The sequence below is a fragment of the Danio rerio genome, chromosome 2, assembly GCF_049306965.1.
Source record: "Danio rerio strain Tuebingen ecotype United States chromosome 2, GRCz12tu, whole genome shotgun sequence".
NCBI classification, from domain to species: Eukaryota; Metazoa; Chordata; class Actinopteri; order Cypriniformes; family Danionidae; genus Danio; species Danio rerio.
The window spans coordinates 38,443,135-38,456,416 of record NC_133177.1 but is presented as its reverse complement, the minus strand read 5'-3'; the positions used below and the strand labels follow the sequence as shown (position 1 = coordinate 38,456,416).

The window sequence follows — 13,282 nt, the reverse complement described above, 5'->3', positions numbered from 1 at the left end:
ATAATAGTTTTAATAACTCTAATTCTAATAACTCTAATAATTTCTAATAACTGATTTATTTTATCTTTGCCATGATGACAGCAAATACTATTTGACACTATATTTTTTAAGACACTTCTATACAGCTTAAAGTGACATTTAAAGGTTTAACTGGGTTAATTAGGTTAACTAGGCAGGTTAGGGTAATTAGGCAAGTTATTGTATGGCATTGGTCTGTTCTGTAGACTATTGAAAAAAAAATAGCTTAAAGGGGCTAATCATTTTGACCTTAAAATGGTGTTTAAAAAGTTAAAAACTGCTTTTATTATAGCCGATTAAAACAAATAGGATTTTGTCCAGAAGAAAAAAATATTATACGAAAAGTGGGGGTGGGGGGGACTGATTGGGCATCCTAAACCGAAGTCTGGAGGCCCCAACACAGCGTGGGCCCTTAGCATCATCCTAACTTTCCCTGTCTCAGTGGCACCCATGATTGGAAATAACTGTGCGGAAAAGACACGATATGTAAATGGCCCCTAGTCGCCGTCATTTGAAATCTCCAGTTGATCGTTTTCTCACACAGCCATGGTGGATTCACCTGATTTGCTGACAAATGGGTTGCGGATCCATGGCTTTACTGTTCGTAGTTCCTTCACTGGGCCTTTTCCCCTTGACAAAGAAACGTTACAAAGACATCTGTTTCTTATTTATTTTGATAGATTGTTAATAGATAATTTTGGAGCTCAAATGACCGAAATGTAAGCGAGAGAATACAGTCATTTTTCAAAATAAAAGACTTTCAAAATGGAAATAATTTATTTTTGATTCTGCGGCCGGGTACTAATTGATCCACAGTCATCTACCGGTCAGCAGCCCAGAGGTTGAGGACCACTGCACTAGAGGTCACTGTCTGCATTTCTTCATTCATTCAAACAGTTGTTGATAGCAATTGGGATCACTATGACCTTGCAGAAACCGAAAATGTTGGAAAATCTCCATCACAAATGTACAGACTGACAGTTTATTTTAGAGATGCACACACACTGTCAAGTGCAGTGATATAAACAGGGCAGCTGATATGTTGCTTGTCAATCAATGTTGTATAAATCCCTTACCCATAAATAAGGACGTTCTATTCATGTATTCCTACTGAGATGTAGGTGACTTTTTATCAGTATAACAGTAATATAAAATTAAATCATGATCATTAGTGATTCATAAAATTCAAGACAATGGCTACGGGCACTTTAAGAATAAAGAAAAACACAGGACAAACAAAATTAACTTTGGTAGCTTCTTATGATAAACTAAGCTCTTATAAAGTGAAACTATCAGTCTGTGCATATAAAATATACTAATTCACTGCCTGTAAAACAAAGTCAGTGGCTTCAGCTAAAAATATGGGTGAATTAAGATTTAGCATTTAAAATTTTTTTTTTTTAGAAAATCAATACATTAAATGGTTAAAAGTTTATACTGTAGGCTGTTAAATGCACCACAGCCTGCAACGGTGCAATAAAAATACCCCAAATCACAGTCAGACTCAGACTTTGTATTTTGAATATTTTATTAATGTGTAGAAAATGTATTAAAAAAGGAACTATACAGCACATTTTAAGTTAAACTAGAGCTAGTTCGATCTGTTACAATAATATCCAAGGTTATCTCACAATGTGGTTAGCAAGTTAAGGAGAAATGTCTCAGAGACCATTCTTTAGCACACACGACCTGCTTCATTAGTGTTCATGCTAAACACATCTTCACCTAAAAGTACAAAATGTGGGGCAATTGTTTTTTTTTTTACAATATCCTAATGTTTCAAATTAAATAAATGCACATGAGAGTGGTAAAAATGACCTTTTTTGCCTCCGTAACACGCAGTCTTTCGCATGTTGTGTGTATCGTGTTTTTAAGAGTGTTAATGTTGAGCCATAAGTGGTTTGGCGGATGAAAGGCATGTCAGAATGGAGGGGACTAAAGTATCCTCACCATATGCTGAGTTAATGAATAATGAAGGGAAATCTGGCCCGGTCCTCTCTGTTGAGATCCGTCTCAAGTCAGTTTACACAACACTGAAGTTTCTATTCCTTCATTCTGAACCCACAAACAATTAACTTGCTGAAAGAAATGGTTAGAACAACACAAGGAACACATATTTCTACCCATACAGTATTGTCCACAGAACAGTAACTGGAGAAAACGATGCCTTCTGGTGCACTCAAAAGGTAAGACTTTTTTTTCAGTGTTAAATGCAATTACATTGAACTGATTAAGAATTTACTTGGTTTCTGGTTCCCATCCCAGCTGTTGCTTAACTCTCTAATCTTACTTCTCAAAAAAAAAAAGCAGCAAAGGAAAATGGTAGAAACTCTTTGAAGACATCACAGTGCATCTCTCAGACGAGGCTCATTAGGAGATTTGTGCCTATGAGAAACAGTTGTTATTAGAAAAGAAGCACAACAGGGAACCGAGGAATATTTATCTAAGAATCTGGAACTGTATTCACAAAACATATTAAGGCTAAAAGTAGCTCTTAACTTGCTGATTTAGGAGAAAAAATAAATAAATTAAAATAATGGTCAAAATCAGCAAAATTTTTGCTCTTAAGAGTATTTCACAAATTATGTTAGGGCTAAAACTAGCCCCTGATCACTAAGTCACAAAGGCCCCGTTTGCACTGTCAGTTCCTGATGCTCAATTTCGATTTGTTATATCAGATTGTTTTTGTCAGTCAGTTTACACGTTCTTTTAATTGTGACCCATATTTAATTCATATGTTTACACTTGCCATACAATTTACAACATCAAGCATACATAAAGGCAGGTTCTAGCATCAGCGCCACACAAGCCATAATGGAAGAAGATGTCTTGCTTTTAGCTCTGCGAAATATGTGAAGTTCGCCCAACTTTAAAATGATTTTGAGGTGGAGGCGGAGAAAAAGGGCATCTCAGCTTGCGCCTATGATTTATATATAGTGTCCTCTGCCATTCAGAGGAATTTGTGGGAACGAGAGAGATCTCAGGTCTGCTGGAAGCAAATTGTAATGACTGACCACTTTCCTCCTCCATGTTTTCTCTGTTGTTGTTGTTTACAGTGTCGGCGTCCCCACACACGCTCTTCTTTCTATGTCATTAAACAGCGGAAAAGTACCACATTGTTGCAAGATTAATGACATACAAAAAGGAATGCCTCAATAAATCTGATCTGCCTGTTTACATGATAGTCGCACTGTCACATATCCGATTTATATCCACATACGAAGGAGGTTTGAAACCAATCTCTGAATATCCGAATGCATGTGGTTTTTCTTTGTGTTTACTCAGTCATAGAGCAGATCCGATCTGTGTCACATATGAGCAAAAAATCGGAATTGGGTCACATTTAACTGGCAGTGTAAATGGGTCCTAAGACCAAACCAAAACTTTTAAAAAACATTTTATTATAATACGTTTTTGCAACAGATCGCTTTAATCATGAGTTATTCCAGTATGGTAAAAAATAAGTTTTGTACGTTTAAAAATTAATTCAAAACAAAAAATGGCTAAAACATTTAAACAAATGCAGTTTATGTTCTGTTAAAGTCTGCGCGCTGATGAAATTCCAGTGTGTGTTAGTAATTCAAACTGAATCAGAATATTAAGTAAGGGGCGGGGCTTTCTTTTTGCATATCATTCCCACATAGCAAAGTAATGCTAAGAAGGGCGTGGTTAAGAGCATTGTGGGTGAAGACGTCAAACTGACAACAGCTACGACCTCAACCCTGCCCTGACTTATAGATTAAGACTTCTCTCTAATTCTTAGTAAATGTTTGCCTCAACAGTTTAGTGAGGTTTTAAGAGAAAACTTTTAACTCAAATTATTTATTTAGGAGAACTCTTAAGCTGTGTTCACACCAAACACAGATTAAGTATAAAATGTGAGTGATTTACATGTTAAGTCAATGCAAAGACACTAATAAACATTTGCGCGAATGATGTATTTCGTGAGAATGAAGCGCCACGAGTTGAGCGTTTTGCACGTTTGAGTCGCTCGAGTTGAAAAATCTGAACTTCAGTGGACATTCATACCACAATAACCAATCAGGAACTTTCTCTTGTAGGGGCGTGATTAGGACATAACGCCTGTTGTTGGTGTCCCGAGGGAAAATCCTCTTGCCGACACCAAACAACAGTTCATCGAAGCACCGTTGGGAGCACATCGGGAGCACCGCTGAAAGCTTTCATCATCCATCATCCATCATCCTGATATAGTCTCTAGAGGTGTTTATAAACTGGGTGAACCTCTGAATGGACCAAGAGGACTTGGCGACACGGCGCCAAACAAATCGACGCTGTTAATCAGCCTTCCTAAAGCACATAAACACAACTGTTCTCTCAATAAAATCCATGTTACCCATTTAGCAATGAAGCTAATGTCATCGGGCAAAAAGAAGCCCCACTCATGACGCGAATCAGCGTCTATTATAAAGTGTCTAGTGTGAACACAGCATTAGGGAAAGGATTTTTTTTTGTTTTGTGAATACAGTGTTTAAATCCAACTGTTCAAATTTGACATAAGTTAGACTTAACTTACTTTAATTATTTCTGTGATGACTACAGCATTTAGTAATATTGACATATTGTTAAAATTTTTCATAAGCACTTTTTTTTGCCTTAAAGTAATAGGTCACCCAATATTGAAAATCTGTTTTTAATTTACTGACTCACAGGCCATCTAAGATGTAGGTGACTTTTTATGAATCACTAAGAAACTGCATGTTTGTTTGATTTTGCTTTATTGAGGTTAAACGGAAGAAAAGTCACCAACATTTTGGATGGCCAGAAAGAAATGAACAGTAAATGTACATTTCTGGATGAACATTTCCTTAGATCATAGGTTTTAAACTAAATTCCTGGAGGGCCGCAATTCTGCACAGTTTTGCTCCAATCCTAATCTAACACATCTGATCTAAATAATCGAGGTGTTCAAAAAAGTTTTGAGCACTTTGATTAGTTGCATCAGCTCTGTTAGATTAGGGTTGGGGCAAAACAGTGCATAGCTGCGGCCCTCTAGGTATTGAGTTTGAGACCAATGCCTTAGATGTTTCAAATACTTTGGTAACACTTAATTTAGGTCACAAGTCATGTTATTACTACAGGCATTTTACCTGCCTATTATTAAGATATTAATTGTTTATTAGTAGTTATAATGTATGAACTTCTGATCCTTCCCAAAACCTAAACCCAACTTCTACCTTATTAACTATTAATAAACAGCTATTAAGAAGTTCATTAAGCTAGCAGTGTTAGTTAATGGTTTGGTAACTGTGTAAATTGTGACCTAAACTAAAAAGTGTTACCGATATTTTAAATGAATTTCAGCATTTTAGTAATGTTAATACAAAAAATAAATAAACAAGTTTAATAACTGACAGTAGTTTTAGTATTTTTTTCACAAAAGAATACACAGTAAACAAAGCCAGGAGTTAATTAGGTATTTAACCCTCTCTAAACAGAGTAATTCACTAGTAGAAAAACAATTATCTAGCTGAGGTAAGAGTTACGTTTCATTCAGAAAAGGTCTAGAAAAATATGACATAGCCGCACTCCCTAACAAACCTTTCCATCACTGTACAAAACACAATGGGGCCTTGTTAGACTACACAATGAAATAATATATTCTTGTCAGGAAGAAAAAAGTTAAAGAAGAAAGACTATGTTCTAAGTTGCACTAAGAGAGTTGCATTGCTTTTATGACCTATTGTGAATTGGCAAGTCCTGAATGCTCAAGCCTGACTGCCTTATCAGCAGGTGTCTGACAAACTCCACTTTAGATCAACTCTGTATGAAAGGAACTAAACACCTATGAAAAGAACCTTTCAGATGGTCTTCACTCTGCAAGCATTACTGAAGTGGCAAAAAACAATTCTCCTGCACTCAACTATGAATTGCTATTAACATAAAAGATTTACTAAGACACAGATGGACGGCATTATTCCTTCAAGTCTACAGGAACAAAAATCTCTGATTCACTCAAAAGCATTGAGTGCGAGACAGAACTACTGTACGTAAAAGTCTTCTTCATATGTACATATCAGTGCGTTCCTAAGCATTCTCTTATGTTTCCAGTACAGACATTAACTAATAACAGAATTCCTTCGTGTTTTTGAAAAGTTTCACTAGTTAAAGAGTTTTCATTTTCAAAAACTTTCATTTTCAGGCTACAACATGCCAACAAAAGTGTTCTGTTTTTAATTGAAAACTCTGTAGTGCAAACAAATAGCTCAAATTTTTAAATAAAAGAGGATGCAAATAAAATATAGGGGGGTTTAATTAAATTTGATTGAAATGAATCTGATGTATTTTTCCCAATCAGATTTTGACCTCAGATACTGAATAATTCTTTGGTTTCTGAGGTTTCAACAATTTTAGAATATTGTGTTTTCGCATTTTCAGAAAACGGTGTAAGAACTTCACTCTTTGCAGTTCCTCAACAGTACAATCTCCAACTCTTATTATATTTAAATATGAGATGAAATACATTAAAAACAAACTGTTTATGGTGCGGTAAGTGCAAAATGTAACACTATAATGTGTGATGAACATGAATTAAAACTGACCAAAAATCAATCGGCTACTTTTTTAAAGGTTTTTCTCATCACTTATAAAAATAGAAGCATCTCATTTTAACGGGCATTCATTTTCTTCTAAAATGTTTTTTTTTTTGTCTCAAAGGGAGAAATGATCTTTTCTTCACTTATTAATCAGGTTTCTTTCTGCAGGCCTAACACTGTAAACGTGCCGAACAATCTCAAACTTTGGTAACACTTTGTTTTGATGGTCCTTTTGAGTATTAGTAGGCTGTCTGCTTAATATCTACTGATACTGCTCCTTCAACAAACATTTAACTCACTATAAGAAACTTTTCAAGTACATGTCAACTTAAACTAACCGTAACCCCTTCCCCAAGCTAACAGTCTACTGATAATCTAAAGAGAATTAACCGGCATGTAGATGCAATGTAACTTAAATTCAACAAACGGACCATTAAAATAAAGTGTGACCCAAACTCTACCCAGTCTTCAATCTCCCAGAACTGAACAAACAGCATTACATATAAGAAAGTCACCGAACCTCGAGGTTTACAATTTACATCAGACATTCGTCAGAGGGGTTTTGTCATTCAAAAGATTCAAATAAATTACATCGCTCCTTGTGTCCTCCTCACCCTGTTTAAAAATAGAAAGCGCTAGAAGGACGGTAGATTAATGAGTGGATCTCCTCCGTTTGCCACTGATGCTGCGGTAGTTGAACGGTCTCATCTTCATCTCCACAAAAGGGATGGAAAACTCATGGCCTTTCCAGTGATACCAGTTTATACCCTGCCAAAGTAAAAAAAAAAGGAAGTTAATACACAAACAGCAGTAGTGTTATAAAGAGTGTTATGAAGATTTTGTATGACATGAAAACTAACTGAAAGCCCTGGGGCTGGCGGACTGAAAATACATTTTTGTGTACATATACCCCATTGTGACCTTGTTTAACTGAATCTGCGGTAAAATGCAATAGACTACAAAGCAAATGCTGAAGTGGTTTGGAACTTCCTTAAACTATACGTTTCATCCATTATTTCCTAATACTGGCACTGCACTTGTGTTAAGAGTCATGTTTGATTGGTTTCAGCACAGACCTGCATTCGCCCTATTACAGATATACACGAATCGGTGTGAGGGCAATGATGTAAATACACTTATAGCATGTTTTATAGTAAATTACATTAAATTATTGTTAAAAAATCCACTGATTTAAACTTCTCAGAACCCTTTACCTGACATGATATTAATAGCATTTGTATTGTAAGTATTTCGATATACAATAATACTATATAAATATAATTTATGGTTCTAACATAGCCACATGAGTATCACATTCACATGGGTACACAGACACTTAAACATATAATATCAGCATAATGGAACTGTATTAACTTGCAAGATTAAAATGGGTATCACTGAGTATCATTAACTGAATTTTGTAAGATTCTTAAACATTGAAACCTTATCAATGTTTAAGAATCCTATAACATTCAGTTAATAAAAAATTTAAGGAATGCACCCATATTAAAATCCCAGCAAATACTGTTATAGCTGAAAACTTATTAAATACAGTTGAAGTCAGAATTATTAGCCCCCTTTAATTATTTTTTCTTTTATAAATATTTCTCAAATGATGTTTAACAGAGCAAGGAAATTTTCAGAGTATGTCTGATAATATTTTTTTTCTTCTGGAGAAAGTCTTATTTGTTTTATTTAGGCTAGAATAAAAGTAGTTTTATTTTTTTTAAAAACATTTTAAGGTCAAAATTATTAGCCCTTTTAGCATTGTTTTTCCTGAACAAATCATCATTATCCAATAACTTGCCTAATTACCCTAACCTGCCCAGTTAACCTAATTAACCTAGTTAAGCCATGTCACTTTAAGCTGTGCAGAAATGTCTTGAAAAATATCTAGTAAAATTGTATTTACTGTCATCATGGCAAAGATAAATTAAATCAGTTATTAAAAATGAGTTATTAAAACTATTGTGTTTACACATGTGTTGAAAAAAAATCTGCTCTCTGTTAAAGAGAAATTGGGTAAAAAAAAAAACAAGGGTGCTAATAATTCTGACTTCAACTGTATCACCCAAAATCAAATTACATGACTTCCAATATTCAGAAACTGATATGTTGTACTACACTACAAAATTCATATTTTGATTTTAAGGAAATAAATGAAATATATTCTCTTTATACTTCAAACACTAGGTCCAATAGTACAAAAGACAAACAAAACAATACAAATCACACTATATACATTAAAACAGACAGTTATGCCACCATCAAAGGTGACTAATAAAGCATCTCCGTAAGCCTAGGGTTAATCAACAACATTAAAATGCTATTCTGAGAATTCTACAACCGACAGTAAAACTTACAGATTAAATTTCTCATCACTAGTGTACAACAGTAAATGTGTACAAATCTACTTGCCAATTTGTCAGTTTTTGCTTATATAACAAAGTACAATTACAATTTGTATGCTGTATGCTAACATTTCAGTACTCAATATGTACAGAAACATATGCATGTTCACTGTGTACAAACAGCTTTGAAGACTCAGTCTAGACTCATGAGAATTTTTTTTTGCTTCTGAAATGCCTCACAAAGTCATGAACACATCTCTTCTACAGACCTTTATTAACCTCTGCTTCTATGAAAAGATCCCACAGATATAAAGAGAAAATGCAGCCCTGTCGGTTTATAATAAGCTAAACCAAGTCCCTAACGCTCTTGAGAAAGCTGAAATGAAAGCAGACAGTGAGACAACAGGACATGACAATGCAATTGAGTAAGGACGGCTCTAGAATATTTTTACTCATTGCCCCGTGACTCTTTCAGTTAACTTCAAATGCTCTTGCATGTTTCCTGTCTTTAGTGCCTGCCCTTGCAAACAAAACCGTAAAGAATGAGTCACAGCTCACAAAGCCCAGTAGGTGTAAGATCAAACAGCTGAATTAAGATGGTAATCAAAGTAATAAGTTCCTGTGAGGGTTTGCCTGTGTAGGCTTCTTGTGCCTTCTTGAAACTCCATGTATAGGCGTTGGAAACAATGCGTGAACACATTACAGTGAGGTCACATTAGAAAAGTTCTGAGGTCTTTGTGCCTCAGATCACTAGTGGGTGTTTCCAGTTTAATTCAGCTTTAATTCTATAGCAGTTTTTACAATATAGATTGTGTCAAAGCAGCTTAATATACACTAAGATGTCACTTCAATGTAACTGATAGTCTGTACGTCTGAATGTTTCATTAGCAAATGCTATTGCATTATAAAATACTTGAAACATTTGTGTACACCAAATACCTCAAAACATGTAGACTAACAAAATTTTTAATGATTATTTTTTAGGGGTTTTTCTGCTGTAATTGAGATAAGACTGTTGAGTTAACAGACAGGTAAACATTGGAAGCAGAGAGAAAGGGGAAGGGTCAGCAAAGGACCTCGAGCCGGAAATCGAACTCAGGTCGCTTAACCACTAAGCTAATGGCACCCACGACTATTATTAATGATGCTTGGATAAACATCACACAATTAAATGCTAATTGTTAGCAGACAAGAATATACAAAATTTACTATACATTTCTAAGCAATGTTACTTGTTAACTTATATTTGGAATTTGTATAATTTTTTAATAATGTTAAAACAGTGACAGCTTGCGTACCTTTATTTTTGAGAGAGCAGGCTCTATTCTTTATTACAATACTAACCGTACAAAACCTTAACATAAACACTTGTAACTCCCCAAATAAAGCAGAAATGTAGATGTTAATATCAACATGTAGATGTTACGTTACTATTCTTCTTAAACAAAAACACAAAAAATAATATATATTTGAACAATTATTCTCTTCATACAGGCTGATGCCAGACATGCTGAGATCTGCCACATCTCAGTCAGTTTAAGTTTAGCGAAATACAATCAGATATTTTGTTCACTAATGTTTTATTATGTACAAATCTGAGTGAAGTAGACTAATTAAATTAAATTCATTTGAGGTGTTTGGTTTTAGAGTGTTACTGATGAAAAAATAAATATATAAGTTTAACTAGAATGTTTTTTTTTTTTTTTTTTTGTGAAGTAGTAACATTCTGCTGCTGCATATTTTCTGCATATTTTCATTATTTATGTAATATAAATCATCTCCGCTCCTGTCTCACCACCTCTATCCTCGTACATAGCCTCGTCAAACTCACGCTCTGATTACTGCAATTCTCTCCTTTATGGTCTTCCACAGAAATCCCTCTATAAGCTTCAACTGGTCCAGAATTCAGCTGCCCACATCATCCCCAAAACTCCTTCTTTTCACCATATCACCCTCATTTTACAAGATCTGTACTGGCTTCCAAACCAACCCAGAGTTGAATTTAAAGTCCTTCTGCATACATTCAAGGCCATCCATAACCTCGCACCACCTTATTTGTCTGATCTCCTCCATATCACCACTCACTCCCGCTCCTTCAGATCCTCCCCCTCCATTCACCTCTCTGTTCCCTTTGCCTGTTTCAGCACAATGGGGTTCCCTCTGTTTAAATCCAGACTTAAAACTCATCTGTTCAAAATAACTTACTCTTTATAACTGCATACTACATTCTGTATCACGTCTTTGTATTTTATCGTCTTCCAATTTTTATACTATTGGTTTATGTTTATATTAGTAAATTGTGTATATGTTGTGTAATTTTAAATAATTAAATTGTGTATATATATATGTTGTACAGTGACCTTGGGTTTCTTGAAAGACGATTTAAATAAAATGTATTATTATTACTGAAGGGTGTTATTGCAACCACAGCAGTACTAGTGCATTAAATAGTTAAACAGTGTCATTAATGAACAACCTTTAAAAAATACTATTTAAATCCATTCATACTGCCAAAACCATTTGTAATTTTTATATCACTACCAGGATGCCATTTTGCCACCAGTTACTGTCACTCTTGCTACCAGAAATCCGCAGAACTTTACTGAAATAAATGGGATGCTGTTGTTTTGTTACTGCTTCTAGCTGAATGCGAACTAAAACCAATTAAGTTGGTTAACTTTGTATGTTTGTGAAATTTACTAATAATTTCAGAATTGTTTCAGATTTGGCAAGATAACTGAGGAATCTTTCATCCTCATTTAAAATTCCAGATTGCACTGTTTGTAAAATGTTTGCTAACAAATATTGCAGAACATGAAATAAACTGAAACTTCATAGGAGTATACTCTATAGTAGATATTTTAGTCCAGTGCTACAGTATGTACTATCAGGCTTACCTGACTATGTCTAGACTCTCCGTATTTGCCGTTAAGGTTTGCCCGATGACAGTTTTTGTACCACCAGGCTCCCTTGTAAGACAGTGCACAGTTGGTGACAGCAATGTCATTGTCTTTGTCCTTGGTAGAGAAAGGTCGGCTCTGGTGGTAGCTCAAAGAATCTCCTGGAACAAAAAGAGACCACACATAAAAAACAAGCTTAACCCTTACAACTCTTTCAAGTCAGGTTTCACCAAGAACATAAATATTTTTTAAAGCATATTATTGTATTTTAAAGCATATTTTTTTTCTGTTTTAAAGTAAATTTTCGCTTTAAGACTCTCAGAATGTAGATTATTTTGTTCACATTTTAACAAATGGTTAAGCTTCTAGAAAAACCTAGAATTATATCAGCATCAACATATTGAGGTCGAATTTTGCTGATAAACATATGTTTGTCTTTTAAAAAATCATGGGACTATGAAAAAAAATATATATACGGTTTTCATTTGAAAGTGAAAGTTATTGTAAATAAAATAAACACATTAAGGTTTATGTTTCATAACTATGAACTTTGAGCGATCATGAGGTTCATTCAATCATTCATTCATTTTCATTCGGCTTAGTCTCTATTTCAGAGGTCGCCACAACGGAATAACCCTTCATAATCTTAAGGTATAAATTCAATTAACTTAATTAAATTCAGTTTAATTAAATAAGCTAATATTGGTCATTTTCAGTTTGTATGTTATTCTAAATTTAATACAATGTAAAAATTGGGAAAAATCACTAAAACAAATATGAAACATTTCAATCAAATTCCAAACTAATAAATAGTGTACAGTAAATCCAGAAAGATATTTTGTGGTCTATAATTAAAAACTAATACTAACACTAATATTTTTAAAGCATTTCTGAACTGCTATAACTGAAACTGTCTGCCATTCATTAATTCCTGAGAACAATATGGTTAAGATACAATATAGTTTTAGTAGAAAAAAATTATGTTGCTGACTAAACCAAAAATTTGAAAACAGTATTGACGATTTTGAAGGCATTATGAGGCATTATTGAAGGCAGCCTGAAGATATCAACTTTGAAAAGTGTTTAAATTATTCAGGGAATCCAAAACAAGTTATTTTCTGTCAATATACAAAGTAAAAATATTCTCCGGCCTTACCTGCGGTGCCATTGTACTCTCCTATCCTCAGTTTGTAAAGGCTCTTGGAGTCCCCAATGGAAAACCTGTCATAGTTGGCGTATACAGACTCCTGGCCATCCTTCATGTCAATACGAAGCTCGTAACGACCTTGAGCTGCAATCTTATGAATGTTGTCCAAACCTGCACAGAGAAATGCTCAAAAATAAATAAATAATTCAGAGACACAACTACAAGACTATCTATCCCCCAGCCATGCCATCTCCATGCACCAGCCTCTTAACATGTAAAAATGTCGACTTCAAATATGGTGCACACTGATAA

At 34.5% G+C, this 13,282-nt stretch overlaps 1 protein-coding gene across 10 annotated transcripts in view; it reads right to left on the bottom strand.

The window, feature by feature from the left end:
- Nucleotides 1-1,791: 1,791 nt before the first annotated feature.
- Nucleotides 1,792-13,282, bottom strand: part of tnr (tenascin R (restrictin, janusin)) — a 238,342-nt gene continuing 226,851 nt past the window's right edge. For 4 of the 10 annotated variants that reach the window (XM_073913256.1, XM_073913277.1, XM_073913267.1 and 1 more), the window contains 4 exons: nucleotides 12,980-13,141; nucleotides 11,821-11,984; nucleotides 7,187-7,340; nucleotides 1,792-2,403 (listed from right to left, as the gene is read on the bottom strand). In XM_073913256.1, the coding sequence (XP_073769357.1) occupies nucleotides 7,224-7,340; nucleotides 11,821-11,984; nucleotides 12,980-13,141 (443 nt within the window). In that variant the 3' untranslated portion in view covers nucleotides 1,792-2,403; nucleotides 7,187-7,223. 10 annotated transcript variants of the gene reach the window in all.